Source organism: Brienomyrus brachyistius, chromosome 4 (genome assembly GCF_023856365.1).
Source record: "Brienomyrus brachyistius isolate T26 chromosome 4, BBRACH_0.4, whole genome shotgun sequence".
NCBI classification, from domain to species: domain Eukaryota; kingdom Metazoa; phylum Chordata; class Actinopteri; order Osteoglossiformes; family Mormyridae; genus Brienomyrus; species Brienomyrus brachyistius.
In genome coordinates this window covers 36498655-36526172 of record NC_064536.1, presented here as the reverse complement: position 1 = coordinate 36526172, position 27518 = coordinate 36498655, and the positions used below count along the sequence as shown (strand labels likewise).

The following is a 27518-nucleotide window of genomic DNA, read 5'->3' as shown; positions in this document are numbered from 1 at the left end:
TGTGATTATTTACAGTGAGCAGCAGTGCCAGTAAATGCCAGAGGGCTGCTGCACTAATGATCAAGAAAAACAGGATCATGTCACCATGTATGTAATGGAGATCAGACACAGAATCTGGCTCTTTGCCCTGGCAAACGGCAGCGAGTGCAGTGTGACGGGGGGGGGGGGGTTGTTAAAAAAATAAACGAACACACTATTTACTTCGCCTTTTAACAGAATAACTCCCCCTGAGTTGAGACAGAGTCTGCATGGCCTGTCGCACAGACACCAGCAGCACTATGACAGTTCTGATGGTTCTACTGGGCCCAGATTCTCACTCAGTTTTATAGGCCCGATTGTTGGAGATGCATGAAACACATACAACCATAAAACAGTCAAAAACAGAGGAAGTTTATTATGTAAATCAGCAAAAGTGCATTTTTCAACTGGAGAATAAGACGGTAATCAGAATTTTTTCAAGCTTCTTAACATTCATATGTGTGCAGCAAGATATTAATGAAATGCAGTGATAACAGTGGGTGCTGTTGAGAAAAGCTGATCTAAACATACATACACATACAGTGCCTATACAAAGTCAATCACCCTGTTAAAATCTACAGCTTTGGTCCAATTCTTTTTTTAGCTGTAGGTACACATCATAGCCCTCATTGTCAATGTGAAAATAACATTTTAAAACATTTTGGACAATTATTATAATCAATTAGTGAAAAACCTGGTTGAGTAAAGTGATCAAGTGAAGGGGGGCCAAGCTTTGTGCTAAACTTTGTCACACTAAAAAATAGGAACCAACTTGCGGGTAGGCAGGGGAGGGGGCCTCGCCCTAGACTGTGGTGTAGCAGAAAAAGCAGAAGGTGTGTGTTGCAGGGTTGTTGTGACATTATGCTTACTCTTGACCTACTGGGACTAGCAATAGGCAAATGTCAAAATAGAGTTGTATTTCACGGGAGTGGAAAATAACAAGACCAGCAGACGCCCAGACGGGCTATATAAGCCAGACACAGACAATAGAGTTTGAGCTTCCTCAGGTATGTACTGTTTGTGCATCTGAGTGTGGCTCCCGGATCGCGATCTGTGCAAGGAATAAAGAGAGCGGACTTACAACCATCCTCGGCCTCCAGTGTGCATCTCTTTCCTCATCAACGGACTCGGCGGAGTCTAACTCCAACATCAGCCCCATATAATGCACCTTTCTAAACTGGCTCTGATGCAACCAATCAGCTGCCAGATCAAACACTAGGCTAACTGCCCCATCTGACAAACTGTTGGGGTTTTGATTACCTCCAGCTGTCTTTTGAAGATTTCACAGTTAGTAGTGCAAGATTCTGAAAAAGAAATCAGCCTGGTTGGGAAAGTGCTTTAAAAAGGCTTCTGGGATAAAGTTGTATAAAGGCACAAGTTAGAAGAATTTAAGGAAATTTAAGGTATGTGGCGCCACCAGAGTTCAGAGATTCAAACCAACAACCCTACTGTACAGTGAGACCCACTGAGCGTCCTAGAAAAAAGCAGTATTTATACTAAATAAGTCAGAAATAAATATTATATATGTATATATTGCTAAATTTCAGGGCTGGGGGAGTAAATTTAGTAAAATCTTAAAAAAATTATTGACATTATCATCATTTAAATCCAAACCTGCACTGTACAATTCAGTCTTTTATTTAACACATCTGATTTACCAGTCACTTATCACTCAGTATTTCTGACTCTCTTTATACACAGCGGCTGACAGTCTGTTTACTTTATTAAGTGCCTCTCTCAGCTATGTTAATATTGTAGGTACACCATCCACCGCAGCAGCACGGCCTTTAGCCCAAAGTGTGCTGACCTTCTCCCTGGACGCTACATGCTGTTATGACGCTGACCCTGTGGGTTTGGCTTTGTTTGCGAGATCGGAAGGTGCCGATGACAGTTTGCCGAAAAAGGGAAAACTCTTTTGAAGCTGCTTGAAAACGGCTTATATTTTCTGGTCCCCAGACATACGAAAATACTGCAACAATTCAGAAGCCATTTTATGGCTGGTAGACATTTACACAACTGGTGCTCACAATGTGGGCATGTCTGTTAGGTTAAACCACCTGTTATTTAGCTGCCTTATCAATAGTCCCAACCCTATTAAGTTTAACATTACATTCATGCATTATACAGATAATATGAGAGCGAAAGCTACAAAGCAGATTGAAGTAATTTATCCCCCCTCCAGGACCTTGCGATCTCCTTTGACAACTCCCTGATCCGTCCTTCGGTTTCTGCTCGCAACCTTGGAGTTACCATAGATGATCGGTTGTCCTTTTCCTCACATATCGCCAGTCTTTCTCGCTCTTGTCGGTTTCTCCTCTTTAACATCAGGAGGATACGTCCATTTCTTTCCACTCAGGCTACCCAGATACTCGTCCAGTCCCTCGTCATCTCACGCCTGGACTACTGCAACTCGCTTCTAGCGGGTTAACCACTGCGCGCCATCTGTCCCCTCCAACTGATTCCACTGTATTATTTGACCTTTTTTATCACACAGCTGGTTCCTCCATCTTCTTATCAGCACTGCTTTCCCCAGCATGGACAGAGGCACCATTAATCAGGGCATCTTCAGATGGTCCCAGATCAGGCAGCTTTTTAGCTCTTTGCCGATTCCTTTTAAACAACACTAGAGCTACAGCCATAGTCACCATCAACAACACGGTCACTCCAATCATCTCCCGTTTTCTTCCTGAAGGCAGAGATCAGAGAGATCAGTCAGTGTCCCGACTCATTTTCACACAGACACTCGATCCCCAGTCAGTGTAAAACATCACTGAAGCAGCCAGTAGAGCCACATCACCGAGCTGACAGCCCGACCCAGAGCAGCTTTCCGTCTGACCCCTTTCTGCAGCTGTTACAGACCCTCCTCAGGGGTACAACAGCAGGTCCCCTGGGGTTCAGATACACACCGTTAGACACCCTGCCCGCGGGGCCCTGAACAGCCAGTCTGACACAGTATCACTCATGAAAGGCTAAATGCTAATAGCGCAGGATGGCCAAGCTGTGAGGAGTGTGTATCTGCTGTGAACTGTGGGCACTGGGGGGCGCTGCATCACCAGTGTGACCCTCTCACAGCTTCACCCTCAGCTGATGGGTCAGAACCCGCGTTGTTACTGGTCTGACCGGTGGGACCATTTAATCCCGACCGGGTGACAACTTGGTAATAATTATCATTACTAATAAACATTAAGAATCCACCATAGAGGTAGGTAGGTGCTGTAGGCTGGTGTGTAAGTTTAATGACATGTTAGTGTCTGTCTAATAACTCAGTCAATAACTATTCATACAGAGATAGGAAGCAGATAACTTGGATACAGACAGCAGCTTCTACACTGGGGCAGAAGCATGTTTATCACACAGGGTATAAACTCCCCTGCAGGGTTTTCATCAGAATCCTGTTTGTCTTTGGTTTCTAATCCTGGTAAAACAAGCAAATCAGCTGATATTGTACAAACCATGGTGACAACTTACTGCCATAAGAATTGATTACTAAGCAGTAGCATGTAAAATAAATATCTACCATCACATCAGATTAATACAGGAATCACACTGGAGCAGAAGCATGTTTATCACACAGGGGATAAACTCACCTGAAAGGTTTTCATCAAAATCCTGTTTGTCTTTGGTTTCTGACCCTGGTAAAAACAAGCAAATCAGCTAATTTTGTCCAAACTGTAATGACCACTTACTGCCATAACAGTGATGACTAAGAAGCAGTAACATGTAAAATAAATCAAATTAAACTAATGCAGGAATCACACTGGAGCAGAAGCATGTTTACAAACTCACCTGGAGGATCTTCTCTCTCTCTGTATGGCCTACATACTGGATCCAGGAGGGAAAAAATAGATAAAATCAGCAGATACTGTGTGAATTCTGGAGCCTGATTATTCCTCTTGGTACCAAACCCTGTCATACAGCCATGATCTCTGAACACTGGCTATGCGTTTGCATGCTGACCTCACACATGTACGTTAGGAAGCCTGTAACATCCCATCATATCCATATCACTTATTAAACATGCATTGTCACGGACACGGCTAAAACATGGACGGAAGCCTAGACTGGGGGGGTCAGAGACCACGGGTCGGGGATTGGGGATGGTAACAGCCTTATTTACATTAAATAAACCTGCACAGACCTTCGCCAGCCGTCCCTGCATCCCTGCGCTTCCGGCCTCCTGCAGACAGAGAGGGACAGAAGCAGCGGAGTCAGACTGAGCCTGTAACCAAATGCACCCCAACATGTGATAAAAACCTGTTCTTTATGCTGTGAGGACCATTTTCAAGGTCCCCACAAAGATCTGTGAATGCAATCAGAAAAGTAAAAATGACAAAAGTCTTGTATTTAGTTTGGTTACTTATGGTAAAGGTTAGGGCTGGGTGGGGGGTTAAGGTCGTCATGCTGAGATTACAGGTTTACCAATAGAAATGAATGGAGAGTCCCCAAGATATAACTACAAACCTGTGTGTGTGTGTTTGTGTACATATTTCATTGTTGTTGCTATGTTTGGACCCTCTTTGGGCTGTTTGTAACTGTTCACACTAATCCTGATAAAAGTTTGCCTATGTCTTCATCATAATGTTTTTGAGGAACTATTATAAAATCCACATTAGAAAAGTACTTGCTTCAAAGCCATCTGAAAGCATGATTACTATGAAAATGTATATAAGCTTAAGGAACTATGAGACAATCAGTTTTTGACTGTTAAAGTGGTGATTCCATTTAGTCACATTAGTTACTAAAATAAACAAATAAGTGGTTACAATTTTGATAAATACTAACATCAAACTGGAATCATGATGGAAGCTTGAGACTTGACTCTGACTCTAATTTTGTGACTCTTGAACATCTCTGGTTTATTCCTGTTTGTGCCAAACCCTGTCATACAGCCATGACCTCTGAACACGTTTGCATGCTGCTCACACACATCTATTAGGGAGCCTGTAACATCCCATCACATTCATATCACTTAATAAACACACGTACTATGCTATTAGCACTGACAAGTCACAGTGACAACTGAGTGCATTGTCATCAAGGACATGGCTAAAAGAGATGGGGTCAGGACACGGTAACAGCCTTATTTACAGTAAATAAACCTACACAGACCACTGGGGGGGTTGAGGGGTAACAGCCTTGTTAAAAAAAACCTGCACAGACCCCCAGGGGGAGTAACTGCCTCGTTCACATTAAATAAACCTGCACTGACCTCCAGGGGGCATCACTGCATCCTCAGGCTTCCCGTCTCCTGCAGACAGAGAGGGACAGAAGCAGCAGAGTCAGTGTGAGCCTGTAACTCAGAGCTGCAGCAGTGAGTGTGAGATGCAGGGTAGCAGCAGAGAGCTGGGGGCCGGGGGATAAAGGCGGCCTGCAGAGAGCTGGGGGCCGGGGGATAAATGCGGCCTGCAGAGAGCTGGGGGCCGGGGGATAAAGGCAGCCTGCAGAGAGCTGGGGGCCGGGGGATAAAGGCGGCCCGCGGAGAGCTGGGGGATAAAGGCGGCCTGCAGAGAGCTGGGGGCCGGGGGATAAAGGCGGCCTGCAGAGAGCTGGGGGCCGGGGGATAAAGGCGGCCTGCAGAGAGCTGGGGGCCGGGGGATAAAGGCGGCCAGCGGAGAGCTGGGGGCCGGGGGATAAAGGCGGCCTGCAGAGAGCTGGGGGTCGGGGGATAAAGGCGGCCTGCAGAGAGCTGGGGGCCGGGGGATAAAGGCGGCCTGCAGAGAGCTGGGGGCCGGGGGATAAAGGCGGCCTGCAGAGAGCTGGGGGCCGGGGGATAAAGGCAGCCTGCAGAGAGCTGGGGGCCGGGGGATAAAGGCGGCCCGCGGAGAGCTGGGGGATAAAGGCGGCCTGCAGAGAGCTGGGGGCCGGGGGATAAAGGCGGCCTGCAGAGAGCTGGGGGCCGGGGGATAAAGGCGGCCTGCAGAGAGCTGGGGGCCGGGGGATAAAGGCGGCCTGCAGAGAGCTGGGGGCCGGGGGATAAAGGCGGCCAGCGGAGAGCTGGGGGCCGGGGGATAAAGGCGGCCAGCGGAGAGCTGGGGGTCGGGGGATAAAGGCGGCCTGCGGAGAGCTGGGGGCCGGGGGATAAAGGCGGCCTGCGGAGAGCTGGGGGCCGGGGGATAAAGGCGGCCTGCAGAGAGCTGGGGGCCGGGGGATAAAGGCGGCCTGCAGAGAGCTGGGGGCCGGGGGATAAAGGCGGCCTGCAGAGAGCTGGGGGCCGGGGGATAAAGGCGGCCCGCAGAGAGCTGGGGGCCGGGGGATAAAGGCGGCCCGCAGAGAGCTGGGGGCCGGGGGATAAAGGCGGCCCGCAGAGAGCTGGGGGCCGGGGGATAAAGGCGGCCCGCAGAGAGCTGGGGGCCGGGGGATAAAGGCGGCCCGCAGAGAGCTGGGGGCCGGGGGATAAAGGCGGCCAGCGGAGAGCTGGGGGTCGGGGGATAAAGGCGGCCTGCAGAGAGCTGGGGGCCGGGGGATAAAGGCGGCCTGCAGAGAGCTGGGGGCCGGGGGATAAAGGCGGCCTGCAGAGAGCTGGGGGCCGGGGGATAAAGGCGGCCCGCAGAGAGCTGGGGGCCGGGGGATAAAGGCGGCCCGCAGAGAGCTGGGGACCGGGGGATAAAGGCGGCATGCAGAGAGCCGGGGGATAAAGGCGGCATGCAGAGAGCTGGGGGCCGGGGGATGAAGGCGGCATGCAGAGAGCTGGGGGCCGGGGGATAAAGGCGGCCTGCAGAGAGCTGGGGGCCGGGGGATAAAGGCGGCCAGCGGAGAGCTGGGGGTCGGGGGATAAAGGCGGCCTGCAGAGAGCTGGGGGCCGGGGGATAAAGGCGGCCAGCGGAGAGCTGGGGGTCGGGGGATAAAGGCGGCCTGCAGAGAGCTGGGGGCCGGGGGATAAAGGCGGCCAGCGGAGAGCTGGGGGTCGGGGGATAAAGGCGGCCTGCAGAGAGCTGGGGGCCGGGGGATAAAGGCGGCCCGCAGAGAGCTGGGGGCCGGGGGATAAAGGCGGCCCGCAGAGAGCTGGGGGCCGGGGGATAAAGGCGGCCTGCAGAGAGCTGGGGGCCGGGGGATAAAGGCGGCCTGCAGAGAGCTGGGGGCCGGGGGATAAAGGCGGCCTGCAGAGAGCCGGGGGATAAAGGCGGCCTGCAGAGAGCTGGGGGCCGGGGGATAAAGGCGGCCTGCAGAGGGATCCCTACTGCTCTCAGCTTCTGGGTCACGGTTCTGTTCATGCAGGTCGGGGGGCAGACTGAGCTGTAGGAGGCTCTGCCCCACAGAGACGGGTCTCAGGGGGTTTAAGGGGAAGGGGAACCATCAGAAGGGTCACTTACCGTCAACATTGAGGCGAATGATTCGTATAACTTTACCATTGATTCGACACACATACGCCCCGTCATCCTCTTTTCTGACAGGATTAATGACCAAAGAGAAGTTGTTCTGTCGGATGGATCCAAGCCGAGTTCGATTCACATGATGACCAATTTCACACCAGGTCCCATTTTCATATTCACAGGCAGGTCTGCCTTCAAACATCCACATAACATGAACCTCATTGGTGTCTGTAGCTGCTGGGCCATCACAGGGCAGCATGACAGTGTCTCCGACATGACTGTCGTTACCTCATTAATATAGAGAATAAAGAAATAAAAAGGATTATTATAACAATTACTTTACACACAGTGCCAGTTCACCGCACTGATTGGTCCATTCACTGTACCATGTCACTCTGCACTAATCACATACCACAGCTTAACTTCATCTTAAATAACATCATACAGCAGATAGAGTAAACAAGCAGCTGGTTAAGTTACAGCCTTTACAGCGCAACAGAGACAGTGAGAGACCGTACACCCCCCTCCCCGACAGGGGAATATTACAGCAGACACCCCCATCAGACACTCACACCACTGTCTAATTAACAAAGCAGAGAAGCACTGACATACACAGTTAATTACACACAGGGTCAGTGTGAGGCTGTTACCCACTTGAATCTGCCCCTAAGACAGCAGGGAGACAGTGACCAAGGCAGAGGATCAGCAGAAACCTGAACATCATCCTGCAGTTAGAGAAGATCGAGATGAAAGAGGTCAGGATTCACAGGTATGAAGGATGGGAATAAAAATACAAACTCAGCCCAGCTGTCTGCAGTCTGCATCCTCAGGGTCAGACGCTGTAACATTTAAATAACGTTAAAATAACATCATGATCATCTGCAGTGTCAGTCATATAGATTAATGAAAATCCATGCAAGTAAGTAATTACCTTAGTTAACTAACCCAGGCAGAGACTTAACTGATATAAATATATAACCTGGCTGAATATCAAGTCTTCAACACTGACAAATCTTACAAGATTTTGCGCATTTATTTTGTGATTGATGCCCCAAAACGCTTTTGCAGCTTTTCTTAAAATTTGTGATACAACTTATGCAGTTCTATGTGACTTTTTGCAGAAAAACTACAATAATTGGCAAAACTGCATGTTCAGGCATTTTTTAAAGCTACTGTCACTAAAAAAAGAAAAGCAACTACTTTCTTTCTGTAGCTCTTTTTGCATCACAAACAGTCACATTTTTCTTTTTTGTGTGTTCATTTTCATTTATAATCCATGAACCATGGACTCGGGTTATATTATTCATAGTGGTATCAATCGATTAAAAAAAATCCAGCTAATTAAAATAATACACTGTGATTAATCATGATTAATTACATCTTTAAAATGGTAGTATAGACACTCCTCACTTAACAAATGAGTTATGTTCCAATAACCAAATCATTAAGCGAACTGGTTGATAAGCAAGGAGCCAATCCTTACCGATATGTAAAGCATACTCTACTGGTAGAGGGTTTGTGTCAACCATTTATAGATAGTGTTTTAATGTCACTTTTGCACCATTTATAACATTTTAGTACATTTGTAAATTTTTATACAGTAGTGTACAGTATACTATAATAAACAGTGTACTCTTCCTGCTACGTGTTTTATTTGGCAGGTGAAAATCCATGAATGAAACTGTAATAAACAAAACACAGAAAAGACTTAGGAGATCTCATATCTAGCATAGCAAAGTTACAAGTTGGCTGGTAAGTGTTACCTTTAATCGTCATTGGAATTACAAATAAATGACACTGAGGCTTCGGCCTGGAAGAGTTTTGTCTCTGTTGTGAAGAACTACCTAGGTAATCACAAAGCAGACATTTATGAAGAACTGGTGCAAGATATGCTTGCTAACTTCAGAAATTTTAGTTAAAATGAGCATAAAGATGCACTATCTCCATAGCCATTTAAACAGATTTCCAGATAACCTTGGAGACCTCAGAGAGGAACAAGCGAGAGGTTCCACCAGGATATGAAGGTGACAGAGGAGAGATATCAAGGCAGAGGGGACATACACACGATGGCAGACTACTGTTGGAGTCTCCAATGTGATTGTCCTGATGACACACATAAAAGGAAATCGCATAAACAGCGTTTTTTGAAGCATTGATATTAATAACAATAAATAACTATTTAATATTGTACTAATTAATCAAATCATACATAACTTTTTCCTGTCACTGTTTGATATTTTTAATTTCTTTTTTGTATGATATTAGACTGTTTACTTACTAGTTGTAACTAAAATAAAAATATTCTTGAGATTCTGAATGCTTTTCAAACGTGTTGCGTTAATTAACTTAATAGCTCAGAAACTAGAGCCAATCTGGCAAAACCGAAGTCATATTCTTAATCAGCACCATAAACTTAATATAAAACCGTCCAGACATCGTTGGTACCAAAATCACTGTAGACCAGTATTATTTTTCAAGATATCTTTGTGGTGTTTAAATGATTTTAATTTTTATTCACGACACAATTTCATGTTGATATTTCATATTGCGATTTTGACAAACAGGCCTATATATTGTATGCAAAAATAGGTACATATAAAAAAAAATTGACAATGTTCTGGAATGTTGAACAAAATGTAGATTCAATTCATGTGTCATCATTTCATTGACAGCATATTGTAATTATTATACTTACCTTTTTATAGCAGTTTTTGAAGTTTTCAAATGAAATCTGTTGTTTTTATTGATTTGATGTTTTTTAGTCAGAAAGAAATACTTAATCCAAGTATTATGAGACATAGAATTGGCATAATTTAATGTAAAATTACTACAAAAAACTTTAATTGTGAAAAAATACCATATTTTTATGAGTTGGTTAATATAATTTCACAGTATTTTATTGGTACCCCCTGCTGCCAGAATATTTCTGTTTTTTTTTTTAAGGTATTTTTTTTTGTTTACAGTGTAGCTACACACTATGTCGTTGCAGTGGACATTCAGTTCTCTGTAAGGATGTGTCTCGTGTGATGGACATTCAGTGGCCACTACACCAAACGCATCAGGATAAAGAGAAAGAATGAATTGCGTGTGTTATCAAGGAATCAAAGATCAAAATTATCAGAGATCAAAGTCATCAGATGGGACCCCCTTGGCCAAAAGCTCTGCCTGTTGTGCTCCGTAGCATCCAAGTAACACTTAACAAAGAGATCAGACTGAGAGTCTATGAAGTGATGACAGGCAGACCCATGTCACGGCCAGGAAGCATTGATGTGCGCCAAGCTGATGAACACACATATGCAGTAATGCGAACTGCCAGAGCAGCAGAGTGGACAGTGCTGATGGTCAGACGGATTCTCATACCTCCCTCCTCTTTCATCTGGGCCAGGAACCAGCAAGTCCATCTTGGCATAGTTAAGGCAGTCCAGCTTCAATAGGTTTTCCCTATAGACTATGAAGCACAGTGGAGGCACCAATAGACTCTGTTGGAAACAGAGGAAATAGAGTTCAAATTACTAATGATCCTTAGAGACGGCATTTTGTCAGGCAATGCAGATTCAAACCTTCACAGTTCATCTGTCAAAAATATGAAGTGAAATAGAGCAGCTTAAGTTAAATACACAATATCTATTAACTGAATAACTAGATCTTATACTGGGAAAAACATAGACTCCATCAAAACGGCCACTAATAGGATGACATTAAAGAAACCCAGCTCACCCTCTTCATGACCTACTGATGAAACGGTGCAGCAGTTTCTCCAATAGGTTTACTGAGCTCCACTATCATAAAGAGCAATACAGGAAATCAATCTTACCAACAGCCATCAGACTGCACAGCTCAACCCTGACTGTTAGATGCTCAGTGTACCACAGTGTGGTTTGGCTCCCTGCCACAGCCTCTATGTTATATCTGTTGTCAGCATTTATTAATTGTTTATTATTTACTGTGAAGAATCCATCTTACATATTGTACTTCAATGTTTTTCATTGGCAAATTTCATTTGTGTATATGGTCACTGTTTAAACGGCAGGCTGCATATTGTACATTCATGTTTTATACTTGAACTACCTTGTTGATTTAACAAAATCAATTTCCTAGTCAGGATCAATAATGTACATCCATCCATTTATCTATCTATATTTCCCTTGTATTCATTCATTTTCAAAACAACAGTATTACAGATTAAAATATTAAATACTGCTACACAGTTTAATACTGCACATCAGTTTGGAGTGTGATTTATTCCCCTGTTCTGTATATGTGATTTAAACAAAGCATGTGTAATGTGTGTTGCAATGGTTGAATGGGAGATCCATGCTTCAAATCGTGTTCTTGTTAACATTTTAAAGCAAAATTTCACTAAAATGCAGAGCCTTTGTCACATTATTGCAAGTTATGTTGGATCACACAATCACACAGATATACACTCCAGTAACTGATGGACAGAAGGGGAAACACTCTGGTTTAGAGATGATTAAACAGCACCTTTATTCTGATAATATTCATACTTCCCTATAATCATGCCCATTGCATTTCTGCGACCAACTAATGCTCCCATTCAATCATCAACGTAAAACCTCCAAACCTGATGAAGAAATCCAGTGTACAGCTCAAAAATATTCAACTTACATCCATTTAACCCTCTTTCATCCCTTCTATTTCACCCCTTTACTTCCCTCCCATTATATTTAATTCAATTTTTCTCCTCCTTCAGTTTTTCATCTAGAAACTCCATTCCACCTCTCTAATGGTTACTATACATGTAACCAGGGGCGTTGGAAATAGAGGGAGAACACACAACATCTATTCTGGCCTTTGTTTTACGAACATATACCCAGCAACTAAAGACTCGTCAATAAATCACCAAGACTGTAATTTAGTCGTACCTAGCTTTTTACTGAAGAAAATGTGAAACTGTAATAAATCAAAATAAAATGTGTCTTACATAATTTCTGCACAAATTTGCATACTAGCACAAACTATAATTCTTACGAACATGTATTATTAACATGTGTAATATTAGGGGTGCTCCGATCAGGATTTTTGGGGCCGATCACCGATCTCCGATCACTAGAAGCTGTATCATCCGATACCGATACCAATCACCGATTACAGGGTCTACTTGAAGCCTTATCATGTAGCATTATTTATTAACCTATATCTAACAACAATGTAAACTAAGTATTGAAATTACAAGAAGAGGAATATCATGAATTGACAACTGCATTTATTGGCAATCAACATGTGCAACATGTCAACTTAAAACATAGCAGCCTGTGCTTGGTTAGTAATTGGGAACAGCTTAGAGCCTGACAAATATAACTTTCCAGTAGATTGTATAAAATTAAATGAAATAACATACAGAACAAACAGAGTCTTTCACTTTAGAGTACTTTAACTTTAAGTTCAACACTGCAACAAAAAAGGCTATAGTCAAAATTTTGTTTCAAGTCAGTTTTCCAAAGTAAGCACTCAGTTTTTCTAATTTGCTTTAAGGACCACAGGTAATAAATTGCACAACAAAAATAAATAATAATAAAAAACTACAATTAACAAAAAACTTATATCTCTATTATATCTATTTCTACCCATCTGCAACATTAATTCACTTCTCAGGGCAGGCCTAACAAGCCATTGCAAGTTCACATCTCTTGGGATGTCAAGAAGAAAGGCAGTTAACTAATAGAACCACAACTGCACTTTCATGAATTAATGATAAATTCTGAAGTAGTTACTTTTTTCTGAGAAGCTCAGGCAGATTTTGTGGACATTTAGAGAGGTAGAGAGAGGGGCAGAGAGAGCAAGAGTGAGCTAGAGAATGAAAGGGTGGATAAAGATTTGTAGCTTACTTCTTAAGCATCAAGGGCAGATTTTTCTTAATAAATATAAGCATCTCCACATTTTTGCCTGACAGCTTGTTGCGCTTCTCATCTATAATATTTCCCGCTGTGCTAAAAAGTCGCTCACTGTCAACACTTGTGCATGGGGCACAGAGGTAGGTTCGTGCTGCTTGTGCGAGAGCAGGAAAGCGGCTTTTATTGTTCTGCCAAAAAACAAGAGGCTGTCCATTTTGTGGGATAACTGGCTCTGATAGGTAGAGGTTCAGCTGCAACGATACTGAGCTGCTGATTTCACTGCCACCATGTTCCTGATCTCCATCCAAGAACTCAGCATACATAGCATGCAAGGAGCCAGTTGGTGGTACTTTCTCTGGGGGTTCTGACCCGCTTGCAGACAAACTCGCCTCACCATCCTGCTGCTCCATTCTAGTGGCTAGGACATCAGAAAGCAGCTCACGTATCTGGGGCTTAAGTGTGTCAGGGAAAAATCTGTCCTTGTACCTTTTTGTTAAGAAGAAAACAAAAGAAAAACTTTATTTATCTGAACTGAATATGAATTTGTCAAAAATCATAATCCGAAATACTTAAGTGATCTGGCTACATTGATCCATTTTAGAAATGAAATATGCAACAGCACAGAGAAATTATAATATTAATTTGATAAAGAAATGTTCTATTATTTAATGCATTTCTAAGGTTATGCTAGCATACTCCCAAATATATATGCTTATTTTTACAATAAATTTAACTAATTTATTTAACTACGGAAATACGAGCCTAAGGAATAACACAATAACACTTTATTCATTTCGGTAATAGCTCCTTTTATCAATCATTTAGAGCAAAGATGAATTCTTGCAAGATTATTGCAATATGGATTAAAGAGCCTACTAGAATAATAAAAATATATATGTTCCAGTTTAGCCTCGTGCCCATTGCTTCCGATATAGGCTCCGGGCCCCCCGCGACCCAGTAGGATAAGCGGTTTGGAAAATGGATGGATGGATGGATGTTCCAGTTTATATTGATTCTGAATTGAAACGTTTTCAATACTCAATTTGCCTGCCCTTTAATTCGCTCTGAGCGACACCGCAACTCACGCGAATGGGAAGAATGTATAAATTACGTTCTCTCACCTCTGATCGAGGGTTGTAATGATGCTATACAGGCGCTCAGATTCAATGTCATGGAATCTTTTCTGGACCGCTTCCAACAACGTGGCTTTTGAAGTTTTTACTCCATGGTCAGTGTCTGCGGACCGCTGAAGCCCTTTTAGCAGCGCGCAAAAAAATTGTCTCGCGAGTTTTGCGTCATCTGATCGGCTTTTCTATATCGGCCGTTATAGAATTTCCAAAAGCAATTATCGGCCGATTGTGATCGGCAACCCATCAATCGGAACACCCCTAGTTAATATCACTTACAGATTTGGCCTTCTGAAGATGGAATAAAAGGAATGTTAATTAATTACCTTTAAAAATGCGTCTTAAGTGAGACCGTCCCTCCTTCTCAGGACGGGACTGAACTAAAACTTCCGGATTTTAGAAACGAGGCTGAAGTTGGCTCCTTATTCGCAGCTCCTTATTCGGATTTTCAGGTCCACCTTAAATGCTGCGCAGCCGAATGCAATAACGCGATTGTGCCTGTAAGGGGACTCATTTAGCGAGGCTTACCTCCAGAAGTTCATTTGGCTTTCGATTCTTATTAACAAGATTCTACTGGCTTGTTACCACTTTGAGGAAAGTACATAGCTGCGCAGTTTCAGTAATATTATGCGTGTATTTTATAAGAAAACGAGACAAACGCAAACGTCTTTCCCACTCCTAATCAGACAAATATGAACTTCTCAGTACACGTCAGGTATCCCACTATATAAAACAAGTGACATTGTCCTGGTCCAGACTGATTTAATACTTTAAAAATCAGATGGAAACAAAGAATGTCATACTATAGTGCACAAAGGTGTGAATGAGAAGCCAGGTTTCCATGCCCATTTTAATACCTTAAACCTCTCTGGGGCAGGCAAATATGAACTTCTCAGTACACGTCAGGTACCCAACTATATAGAAAAGGTAACATTATCCTGGTCCACACTGATTTAATACTTCAAAAATTGCTTATTTATACGTTATTTGTATTTTCAATATGTCTAACTACCCCTCCTGGAGCCGACACCTTATCATGGTGGAGGGGTTTGCGTGTTACAATGATCCCAGGAGCTATGTTGTCTGGGGCTTTATGCCCCTGGTAGGGTCACCCAAGGCAAACAGGTCCTGGGTGAGGAACCAGACGAAGTACGGCTCAAAAACCCCTTATGATGAGAAAAATTTTGGAGCCACGTTTTCCCTTGCCCGGACGCGGGTCACCGGGGCCCCCCCCTGGAGCCAGGCCTGGGGGTGGGGCTTGATGGCGAGCGCCTGGCGGCCAGGCCTACACCCATGGGGCCTGGTCGGGCACAGCCCGAACAAGGCACATGGGTCCCCCCTCCAATGGGCTCACCACCCATGGGAGGGGCCATAGGGGTCGGGTGCGAGGTGATCTGGGCGGCGGCCAAAGGCGGGGACCTTGGCGGTCCGATCCTCGGCTGCAGAAGCTAGCTCTAGGGACATGGAATGTCACCTCTCTGATGGGGAAAGGGCCTGAGCTGGTGCGCGAGGTTGTGAAGTTCCGGCTAGATATAGTCGGACTCACCTCGACGCACGGCTTGGGCTCTGGAACCAGTCTCCTTGAGGGGGGTTGGACCCTTTTCCACTCTGGAGTTGCCCGCGGGGAGAGGCGCCGAGCGGGCGTGGGCATACTTATTGCCCCCAGGCTGGGCGCCTGTACATTGGGGTTTACCGCAGTGGACGAGAGGGTAGCCTCCCTCCGCCTTCGGGTGGGGGGACGGGTCCTGACTGTTGTTTGCGCTTATGCGAGTCCTTGGAAGGGGTGTTGGAGAGCGCTCCTCCTGGGGACTCCCTTGTTCTGCTGGGGGACTTCAATGCTGACGTGGGCAGCGACAGTGAGACCTGGAGGGGCGTGATTGGGAGGAACGGCCCCCCCGATCTGAACCCGAGCGGTGTTTTGTTATTGGACTTCTGTGCTCGTCACGGACTGTCCATAATGAACACCATGTTCAAGCATAAGGGTGTCCATATGTGCACTTGGCACCAGGACACCCTAGGCCGCAGTTCGATGATCGACTTTGTAGTCGTGTCGTTGGACTTGCGGCCGCATGTTTTGGACACTCGGGTGAAGAGAGGGGCGGAGCTGTCAACCGATCACCACCTGGTGGTGGGTTGGCTCCGCTGGTGGGGGAGGAAGCCGGCCAGGCCTGGCAGGCCCAAGCGTATAGTGAGGGTCTGCTGGGAACGTCTGGCGGAATCCCCGGTCAGGCAGAGTTTCAACTCCTACCTCCAGCAGAACTTCTCCCATATCCCGGGGGAGGCAGGGGACATTGAGTCCGAATGGGCCATGTTCCGTGCCTCCATTGTGGAGGCGGCTGACCGGAGCTGCGGCCGTAAGGTGGTCGGTGCCTGTCGCGGCGGTAATCCCCGAACCCGCCGGTGGACACCGGTGGTAAGGGATGCCGTCAAGCTGAAGAAGGAGTCTTATCGGGCCTTTCTGGCCTGTGGGACTCCAGACGCAGCTGACGGCTACCGGCAGGCCAAGCGGGATGCGGCTTTGGTGGTCGCTGAGGCAAAAACTCGGGTGTGGGAGTTTGGTGAGGCCATGGAGAACGACTTCCGGACGGCTTCGAGGAGATTCTGGTCCACCATCCGGCGGCTCCGGGCAGGAAAGCGGTGCAGCATCAACACTATTTATGGTGGGGATGGTGCGCTGCTGACCTCAGCTCGGGACGTTTTGGGTCGGTGGAGGGAGTACTTCGAAGACCTCCTCAATCCCACCGACACGCCTTCCAATATGGAAGCAGAGTGTGGGGACTTGGGGGTGGACTCGCCTATCTCGGGGGTGGAGGTCGCTGAGGTGGTCAAAAAGCTCCTCGGTGGCCGGGCCCCGGGGGTGGACGAGATTCGCCCAGAGTTCCTCAAGGCTCTGGATGCTGCGGGGCTGTCCTGGCTGACACGCATCTGCAGCATCACGTGGACATCGGGGGCAGTGCCTCTGGATTGGCAGACCGGGGTGGTGGTCCCCCTCTTTAAGAAGGGGGACCGGAGGGTGTGCTCCAACTACAGGGGGATCACACTCCTCAGCCTCCCTGGTAAGGTCTATTCGGGGGTCCTGGAAAGGAGGGTCCGCCGGATTGTCGAACCTCGGATTCAGGAGGAGCAGTGTGGTTTTCGCCCTGGCCGTGGAACAGTGGACCAGCTCTATACTCTCAGCAGGGTTCTGGAGGGTTCATGGGAGTTTGCCCGACCAGTCTACATGTGTTTTGTGGACTTGGAAAAGGCATTCGACCGTGTCCCTCGTGGGGTCCTGTGGGGAGTGCTCCGGGAGTATGGGGTACCGGGCCCCCTTTTAAGGGCGGTTCGGTCCCTGTATGACCGGTGCCAGAGTTTGGTCTGCATGGGCGGCAATAAGTCGGACTCGTTTCCGGTGAGGGTTGGACTCCGTCAGGGCTGCCCTTTGTCACCGATTCTGTTCATAGTTTTTATGGACAGAATTTCTAGGCGCAGCCAGGGCGTTGAGGGCATCCGGTTCGGTGACCTCAGGATTAGGTCTCTGCTTTTTGCGGATGATGTTGTTCTGTTGGCCTCATCGAGCTGTGACCTTCAGCTCTCACTGGAGCAGTTCGCAGCCGAGTGCGAAGCGGCTGGGATGAGAATCAGCACCTCCAAATCCGAGACCATGGTTCTCAGCCGGAAAAGGGTAGAGTGCTCTCTCCGGGTTGGGGATGGGGTCCTCCCCCAAGTGGAGGAGTTTAAGTATCTCGGGATCTTGTTCACGAGTGGGGGAACGATGGAGCGGAAGATCGACAGGCGGATCGGTGCGGCGTCAGCAGTCATGCGGGCGCTGCATCGGTCTGTCATGGTGAAGAGAGAGCTGAGCCAAAAGGCGAAGCTCTCGATTTACCAGTCGATCTACGTTCCTACCCTCACCTATGGTCATGAGCTTTGGGTAGTGACCGAAAGAACGAGATCGTGGGTACAAGCGGCCGAAATGAGTTTCCTCCGCAGGGTGGCTGGGCTCTCCCTTAGAGATAGGGTGAGGAGCTCAGTCATTCGGGAGGGACTCAGAGTAGAGCCGCTGCTCCTCCGCATCGAGAGGAGCCAGATGAGGTGGCTCGGGCATCTGATCAGGATGCCTCCGGGACGCCTCCCTGGGGAGGTATTCCGGGCATGTCCCACTGGGAGGAGGCCCCGGGGAAGACCCAGGACACGCTGGAGAGACTATGTCTCTCGGCTGGCCTGGGAACGCCTCGGGGTCCCCCCAGAGGAGCTGGACGAAGTGGCCGGGGAGAGGGAAGTCTGGGTCTCCCTGCTGAGGCTGCTGCCCCCGCGACCCGACTCCAGATTAAGCGGGAGATGATGGATGGATGGAATATGTCTAACTATAAATTGTGCAGTATGTAGCACGCAGCTTTTGCCGCCGTGAATACCACACTCGATGGAAGCTGCGAATAGAAAACTAACTTTAACTTCGTTACCACCCTTCACGTCATAAACAAGTTGAAATGTTTATATCACATGTGTTATGCCGAAAAACGCATCCCTGCCGTAGAATGCATGCCTGTCTCGGGAGCGCGCACCGCTGAAAACAGCGAAATGAAAGCTGTTTTTTGTAATGCTTAGAAATGATCGTTCCTGTTTACTTAAACTCATAAAACTCACGTAACACATCACATGACGTTGTATTTTGTTAAAATACAGATATATAACACAAAACAAATAAAACAGATCGCTGATCTGAAAACGCTTTGTTACTTAATGGGCTGTCACTGTTGATATCGATTCAAAAGTTCAAAACAGCAGACATTAACGTGGCAATATAAAGCTTGTTACATTATAAGTGTGTATCAGATGCACAGCAACACTGTTTTTTCACGAAAAAAAAAATTGTCACTCAATCTTTTTAAAATGTCTGGGTCTCGTTTTAATTAATGTGTTAATTAATAGTGTTGCACCATGTAGCTCAGATGACACTGACCTGTCTCTAAATTGTATTAGTTAGACGTGCATGGGGTTAGTGCAAATATAATGATGAAGTTGGTTCTTGATGAAGTTTTTCTGCGGGGGGGGGGGCAGCGTGTGGCTTGATTGGCTGCAGGTTCTTCAGAAAGGCTCTTAACCCTCAGCTTTCTGTTTGTCCCACCAGATGGCTGCTTTTTGTAAACAACTTACTCTATAAATAGGGAGGTGTAAAGACAAAACTGTGCCTGGTCCTTACCTGTTGTGATGCAATTTTTAGTATCTGTTGCTATCTTACCATTTGGTCACTGACAAAGGATAAGAGCCAAAACTTTGAAACCAGATAGTCAGGTGCCCAGAGTAATTACTGCCATAAAGTTGTCACATGTATGGAGAAGCCTCCGGGGAAGGCAAGAGAAAACAATTTTACCAAATGAATAATGCTGGAAATATCTAGTGGTGGGCTTAGAGGGCAAACTGCTGATTAGTTTTTTTCCCACCACAAACGTTGCCTTACGATAGTATGCACTGTGCGCCTAAATCGCCCAGAGTTGCGGCGGCTGTACTCTTCAAAGTTCGTATTTGCACATAATACAATAACTGTGTTCTATATCCCAAAAAAAACTTTTTTAATGAGCACATTCCACAAGAAAGTAAACGCTTTCGCTGCTAAACAGAAAGCTACAAATTATACTAGATTGTAACAAAACTAAAAACAAAAATAAAGTGATACAATAAACCAGCCCATTGCAAACCACAGCTGCAAAAGAAAAACATTTTGCTTCCCTATTTTATAACATTATGGATATTTCAGCACACAACACATACGTTCTGTGGAAAGAGCGAAATCCCAGATGGAAGGCAAGCAAAAAGCAAAGTCGCAGAATATTCCTGCAGGAGCGCCCATCGCACCCAATTTGGAGAAGCCCAGCTCAGTGAACGGGGAAATCCCCCCCCCGCTGGGCGGACAAGAGGACATGTTGCGCTATGTTTCCCTACCTCTGACCGCAAAAGAACCATGTTGTGAATGTGGGTACTGGGTCCCCAGAACCTAAGTTGAATCCAAATGGACCTAATTTTTTTAGATTACAGCATGACTGTTCCCCAAAACTCCCAAAGTTACGTCTAAGCGGAACCAGACAATTTCAGTAAAAATGCTCTATATTTTAACACTAGATTTACCGAGTTTTTATTCTCTGCTGAGAGTCCCAAGGTGTTTGTCACCCCTGCTGTGATTTTCGCAGGTCTTCAGCCCCGTCCTCCTCCTGCTTTTGTTGTGCAAACACACCCATTACCTGTGAGGCCTGGCGCATTTGCATTTTTTACTCAGAGTAGCTCAAATCCAAGGCAGGCTAAACCTCTGTGTGTGACATGGAAACCTTCACAAAAGTCTGCCATATCTATACCAAATATCCCACATGCTGACTGACCTGCAAATATGAAAGACGCACATTCACAAAATATATGGAAACACAAGTCTGTGTTATTTATAAAACAAATTGAGTGAAAATAGAATGAAAAGTTGCTAATAGAATGAAATGAATAAAATGAAAACATGCTAACACTTCAGTGTCCAATGCATGTTTGTATATAAATGTCATAAGCTGAGTGAAGTCATGGTCCATGGGTTTTGACATGCTCATACACATGCAGAATAAAATGTCATTTCATTTTCATTGGCCATCACTGAATTATAACACCAAAAGTGAATTTTGTTTTTGTGTGATCTCTCCAGCTTTGCATGTTTGGCTGTTCATGTAAAAATTGATGTATCCGTGCCTCAGTTCCAGGTTCATCTCTTCGTCATCTTTCTGCCTTTTGTCTCAGTGGTTACTGTCCCACACAGTCTGTCTATCTTTCAAAGTCTGTGTTTGCAGCGTTTGAAAACCCAGTGACCATCATCCCTGTATTTGGCAATGGAGTTCCTTGGCTAGAAGAATCGGAAACAATCTTCTTTTTCCTTTCCACCCTGTAGATGCTTTGTACAGAACGTAGGCATTCACGGCCACCAAGTCCAGCATGTTGTAAAACACAGCTACTGGCCACTTGCTTGTTGCTGCTCGTACTGAATACATGCGCGCCATTCTAAACACTGACGTGGAGAATTCCTCTCCCTGTGCAGTGTCCTTTGCCAATGGAGGAAGTTCACGGCAAACGTTATTCACCATGCCCAGTAAAGTGAAGTAGTCTGTGTGACAGTGACAGTGAGGTGAAGAAATTGTCCATTGTGACATTTCTCCCGTCATCCAGAAATGACTCCATCAGACTCATGACCACGTTCTCTGCCAGCCTTCACCAAGAACTGTGCTGAAAGTTTCACTCCAGGAGAACACATGAACATAGATGTACAGCTGTTCTCGACCAAGGTTCGTTGTCCATGCAGTATATTTACATTTACATTTACAGGATTTGGCAGTTCATTCCACCAATTAGGTGCCAGGACAGAGAAGAGCCGAGATGAGTGTCTTCCTTGTGCCTTGAGGGGAGCTGGGACCAGTCGAGCAGTGCTGGAGGATCGGAGAGATCGTGGTGCAGAGCGGGGTGTGATGAGGTCCTTTAGGTAGGATGGTGCCAGAGAATTTTTGGCTTTGTATGCGAGCATCAGTGTTTTGAATCTGATGCATGCAGCTACAGGAAGCCAGTGGAGTGAGCGCAGCAAAGGAGTGGTGTGGGAGAACTTGGGAAGGTTGAAAACAAGACGAGCAGCTGCATTCTGAATCAGTTGGAGGGGACGGATGGCGCTCAGTGGTAAACCCGCTAGAAGCGAGTTGCAGTAGTCAAGGCGTGAGATGACGAGGGACTGGACGAGTATCTGGGTAGCCTGGGTGGAAAGAAATGGACGTATCCTCCTGATGTTAAAGAGGAGAAACCGACAAGAGCGAGAAAGACTGGCGATATGTGAGGAAAATGACAACCGATCATCTATGGTAACTCCAAGGTTTCTAGCAGAAACCGAAGGACGGATCAGGGAGTTGTCAAAGGAGATCGCAAGGTCCTGGAGGGGGGATGAGTCAGCCGGGATGTAAAGCAACTCAGTTTTACTAGTGTTGAGTTTTAGCTGGTGAGTGGTCATCCAAGATGAGATGTCTGCCAAGCATGTAGAGATCTTAGTGGAGACATGAGTGTCTGAGGGAGGGAAGGAGAGGATGAGTTGAGTGTCATCGGCATAGCAGTGGTAGGAGAAGCCATGTGAGGATATAACTTCGCCAAGAGATTTAGTGTAGAGGGAGAATAGGAGAGGGCCAAGAACCGAGCCCTGAGGGACACCGGTGGAAAGACAACGTGGAGTAGATGTGGATCCATTCCATGTCACTTGGTATATCGCATCCAAGCCGGACAAATTTGGGATCAAGTTCTGGATGGCCACGGATTTGGAGACCAAATACGTCTGCAACGTGTCCCCTAACTTGGGAAAGGACCCCAGTCACCAGAAAAGGGAGAGGCTGGCAGAGAACATGGTCATGAGTCTGATGGAGCCATTTCTGGATGACGGGAGAAATGTCACAACGGACAATTTCTTCACCTCACTGGCACTGTCACACAGACTGCTTCAGCGCAAAACAACACTACTGAGCACAGGGAATAAAGTTTGGTATGAACTTCCTCCAATTTCAAAGGACACTGCACAGCAAGAGGAATTCTCCGCGTCAGTGCTTAGAAGTGGCAGTGTCTCCTTGACAATTTATGCACCTAAAAAATCAAGATTGTGTGTGTTCTGAGTTCCTTGGACCAAGATGTGGCAATCTGTGAAGGCAGAAAGAGGAAACCCAACACGATAACAGACTATAACCACATGAAGGTATGTGAATGTGTGTATAATTTTACATCAGTGCTACAATGTTTTCTGATATGTACTATACAGGCCTATATAGAAAGAAGGTAGAAAAAAAGCAAATACACTCATGACTCTCTCTCTCTCTGCTGTTATAGTGTGGTGTAAATGTGTTGGACCAAATGGCGCGCATGTATTCCGTAAGAGCAGCAACATGCAGGTGGCCAGTAGCTGTATTTTACAACATGCTGGACCTGGTGGTGGCAAATTCCTACGTTCTGTACAAGGCATGTACAGGGTGGGAAGGCAAAAGAAGATTATTTTTGAGTCATCTAGCCAAGGAACTCTATTGCCAATTTATGCCACAAAAGGCTATGGGGACAGAGGAAGGCTGCTGCTGTGCCAGGACTTGTATGGACAACTCAGTGTCAGGTACAGGAGAACTGCAACAGAAACCGCAGCAGGTTTACCAGTGCAAAGTGTTACAAATTCACTTGCGCCAAATGCAGGGATGAAGGTCACTGGGTCTGCAAACACTGCAAAGTTTGAAACACTCAATTTTTTTATAAATAAAACAGACTTGTGCTTCCATATATTTTGTGAATGTGTGTCTTTCATATTTGCAGGTCAGTCAGCGTGTGGGATATTTGGTATAGATATGGCAGACTTTTGTGAAGGTTTCCATGTCACACACAGAGGTTTAGCCTGCCTTGGATTTTAGCTGCTCTGAGTAAAAAAATGCAAATGTGCCAGGCCTCACAGGTAATGGGTGTGTTTGCACAACAAAAGCAGGAGGACAATGGCCCAATAAACTCTCAGCAGGGATGCTAGTAGGTGTTAGGCCCAGGGAATTTACGCAAATTTGCGTAGATTTGGCAGTTCTTTGGCAGTTTGGCAGTTCCCCATCTGGGTCCCCAGGAGTATACATAGGTGTATATAATATTGTGCTCTTTATTCACGCATGCTTAAGCATGTTCATCTTAATTTTAGTCATGCATAATAAATTGCCTTTAAGAATAATATATTGCTCATTAGTGACAGTGCTGTGAGTAAAAAAAATACAGTGTGGTCTTTAGGATCTAACGTAAGCGGTTGTCTTTTATGTTGCTCTGCAACTTTAACCCAGCAAGCAGTGCTCGGAGTTGGTAATTTAGTGTGTCATATACTTCAGAGTAGTTTGTTTTGAAAGTTCTTTTCAAATCAGAAATGGATCCTCAACTTTACAGAGAGATATTGGAATATGAGACGAAGAAGGAGTACACAGTTGCTGTGTCAAAGGCACAAAAAACTGAACTTCGTCGCAAAGCCTCCAAATATGTGGTAGAAGGTGAGAATAATGCAATCTTTACCGTCACCAAGAACAACATTTTTATATATATTTTTTAGAATACAACATTAAGTGGCAACGACCTCGCATAAATTTAGTTTGAAACTGAAATGCATATACCCACAAGAAATTTCTGCGCTGAATTATTATTTTGGATTAAGGCCTAATTGATGTAATTGTTCCTTTTGTAGGGGGAGTGCTTTATTATATAAAAGGGCCAGAGAAATCATTCAAAACGAAGGTGGTTGTTGGTGCTGAAGAAGCCAACGCCATCTTCATTGAGTTTCATGACAGCCCAATAGGGGCCCACACTGGGCAAAAACGGACAAGGGATGCTATTAGCAGACGATTTTACTGGCCTGGTATGTCTCCAGACATTGATAAATGGTTGAGTAAGCATTATAATTACAGTCATCCCTTCACATCCGCTAATTCTTATATTTGCGGCTTCGTTTCTTTCGCTGTCAAATTTGAATATTTTTGGAGCTTGCTGCCCCAAATTAGCAGATGACATGTAAGCAAGATATATAGGCATATAAACAGTATAAACAGTGTGTGTGATTTCATTTTGTGTAATTTTGTTTATGCCGCCAAATAAATGTTTATGTGTGTGTGTGTGTGTGTGTGTGTGTGTGTGTGTGTATTCACAGGTTAACAAGAGGGTTTGTGAAAAACTCCAAATAAAGAGAAGCCTGTGCGCCCCATACCACCCCAAACAAATGGCTTGGTGGAGAGACTGAATTCCACTATACAAAGGTTTTTTATTCATAAAATGAGCTTTCACATGATGTTTTCACTTGAATACAGGTTTAAATTTGCACTTTTTTTGACCCATTTCATATTTATGGGTCCTCTGTTTCTTGTTTCCAGAGCTCTGAGTAGACTGGTGGGACAAAAGCCGGACACCTGGGACCAGTACTTGGATGCAGTAATGTTTGGCCTGCGTACCAAAAAACAACTGACAACCAAATACTCCCCATTTTACCTCATGTTTGGAAGGGAGGCCCGGTACCCTTCTGAGGTCCCAGAGCACTACCTAGTACGTCAAAATGTTTCACATTCATATCAGTTTTACTTGTATAAGTTAAGTTGGATAAGTGTTTAGCACTGTTGCCTAATTTAGTTATGTTTTTAGGTACTCGGTAAGGATGAATAATGTGAAATATGTAATCTGAACATCTTAGGATGATGTCCATAGACTTAAGGTTTAGTTTTTTTTTGAGGATGACAAGCTAACAAGAGCCAAACTAAACGCAAAGAAAGACTATGGAAACAAAGCCAAGAAATGCAAGTCGAAAAAAGGCATCCCCTTGGATTTTGCATTTGTGCAGCTCCCATCACCAAGTGCCTTTAGGGCTTTGTATTTGAGAGAGTTATAAGTTACCTGTGCAAGTTTCAAAAAAGTTTTACATTTCTGTTACTCCCATTATCAAGTGCTTTGTATAAGATGTAGTTACAGCATGGCATGATATAGGTGCAGTGCACAGCACACCTTAGAAACAACAAGGGGACTTAATTATAATAGAAACTCAAAAGGAAAACGTAACAAGGACAATGATGGGTCAAAATAAAGGCAGGCAGGTGAAACAAGAGCTAACAAGAGCCAAACTAAACGCAAAGAAAGACTATGGAAACAAAGCCAAGAAATGCAAGTCGAAAAAAGGCATCCCCTTGGATTTTGCATTTGTGCAGCTCCCATCACCAAGTGCCTTTGGGACTTTGTATTTGAGAGAGTTATAAGTTACCTGTGCAAATTTCAGCTGCATAGCTACAGTACAGCCAGTTTTAACGGGGGGGGGGATGCCTTTTCCGGCAGGTGCTTGCCGAAAAAGGCATCCCCTTGGATTTTGCATTTGTGCAGCTCCCATCACCAAGTGCCTTTGGGACTTTGTATTTGAGAGAGTTATAAGTTACCTGTGCAAGTTTCAGCAGCGTAGCTGCAGTACAGCCAGTTTTAACAGGGGGATGCCTTTTCCGGCAGGTGCTTGCCGAAAAAGGCATCCCCTTGGATTTTGGATTTGTGTAGCTCCCATCATCAAGTACATAACAACAACAACAACAATAATAATAATAATAATAGATAATTCATTGACACTCATGGAGAAATTGTCTTTACACCTCCCTATTTATAGAGTAAGTTGTTTACAAAAAGCAGCCATCTGGTGGGACAAACAGAAAGCTGAGGGTTAAGAGCCTTGCTGAAGAACCTGCAGCCAATCAAGCCATGTGATGTGTTACGTACGTTTTATGAGTTTAAGTAAACAGGAACGATCATTTCTACGCATTACAAAAAAGAGCTTTCGTTTCGCTGTTTTCAGCGGTGCGCGCTCCCGAGACAGGCATGCATTCTACGACAGGGATGCCTTTTTCGGCATAACACCGCCGTGAATACTACACTCGATGGAATCTGCGAATAGAAAACTAACTTTAACATCGTTACCACCCATCACATCATAATATACAAGTTGAAATTTCATGTCCCTGCACGATAATACACAGCTGGATGATTGACAGATGAATGAATAACTGGATAGACTGACATACAGATACGTATAAGCTGTCGTCCTACCGTCGCTGTGTTTCTCTTCCGCAGTTAATTTCTTCTATGTGTTGGGTATTTCCCCCCTAAATATACGCTGAAAACCAATCAGTCTCTGAACACAGAACAACACGGACAGCTGTGACAATCTTTTATTTGCTGCAAGGGAAGTCCGGTCCAAATTTCGAGGTGTTAGCCTCTCAGCCTGACACAGCCAACTTCGTAAGAGAAACTCCCCTTGCAGTTTCGTTTACTGAGTTACACAAACAGGATATGTAAATGACATTCAACATTACTTGTCACTTTATATGGGATGGGAATTTTTAAGCGACAGTTTCTTCAGAACTGCAATTGCTAAATTAAGATCAGGCTGCTGCATAGTGTTATTTCCAAGAAATGGCAACTAACAAAATGACAAGAATAATACTGTATATTTCTCTAACAGCATGGATGGTGATGTACTAGTCTAGGAATCTAAAACTGAATTCCTTATGAAAAAAAAACTGCTCTTCAAGTATATATTTTAAATAACCTGAAGAATGTGTATGGACAATAGTAAATATTTGCAGTTTCATTTCACTTTTCCGAAATTGACGAATCCACCATCACAAAACCTATGCAAGGATACAAACACTTTTTTTTTGTTT

The 27518-nt window shown here is 45.2% G+C and overlaps 1 protein-coding gene across 11 annotated transcripts; it reads right to left on the bottom strand.

Annotated features, from left to right (window-relative positions):
* Positions 1–368: 368 nt before the first annotated feature.
* Positions 369–27276, bottom strand: LOC125739679 (uncharacterized). 11 transcript variants are annotated; one of them, XM_049010039.1, is made up of 10 exons: positions 26902–27276; positions 10689–10807; positions 9092–9172; positions 7983–8053; positions 7329–7616; positions 5228–5266; positions 4157–4195; positions 3805–3840; positions 3606–3650; positions 369–2704 (listed from the first exon to the last, which is right to left on the bottom strand). In XM_049010039.1, exons 4-10 carry the CDS (start codon positions 8050–8052, stop codon positions 2505–2507), a joined length of 717 nt encoding a protein of 238 aa, XP_048865996.1. In that variant the 5' UTR covers position 8053; positions 9092–9172; positions 10689–10807; positions 26902–27276; the 3' UTR covers positions 369–2504. The 11 variants fall into 11 exon arrangements, 7 of the variants coding, with proteins under 7 accessions (XP_048865996.1, XP_048865989.1, XP_048865991.1 ...); XM_049010032.1 differs by lacking the exons at positions 9092–9172; positions 26902–27276 and adding exons at positions 11046–12136; positions 12442–12902; XM_049010034.1 differs by lacking the exon at positions 9092–9172 and having other exon boundaries at positions 26902–27202.
* Between the last annotated feature and the right edge of the window lie 242 nt (positions 27277–27518).

Coding starts and splice junctions, on each gene's coding strand:
- LOC125739679 (XM_049010033.1), bottom strand. Junction 4,196..5,227: donor TGCAGTGATGCCCCCTGGAG/GTCAGTGCAGGT, acceptor CTCTGTCTGCAG/GAGGCCGGAAGCGCAGGGAT. Junction 2,705..3,605: donor TTTTGATGAAAACCTTTCAG/GTGAGTTTATCC, acceptor CTCTGCCTTCAG/GAAGAAAACGGGAGATGATT.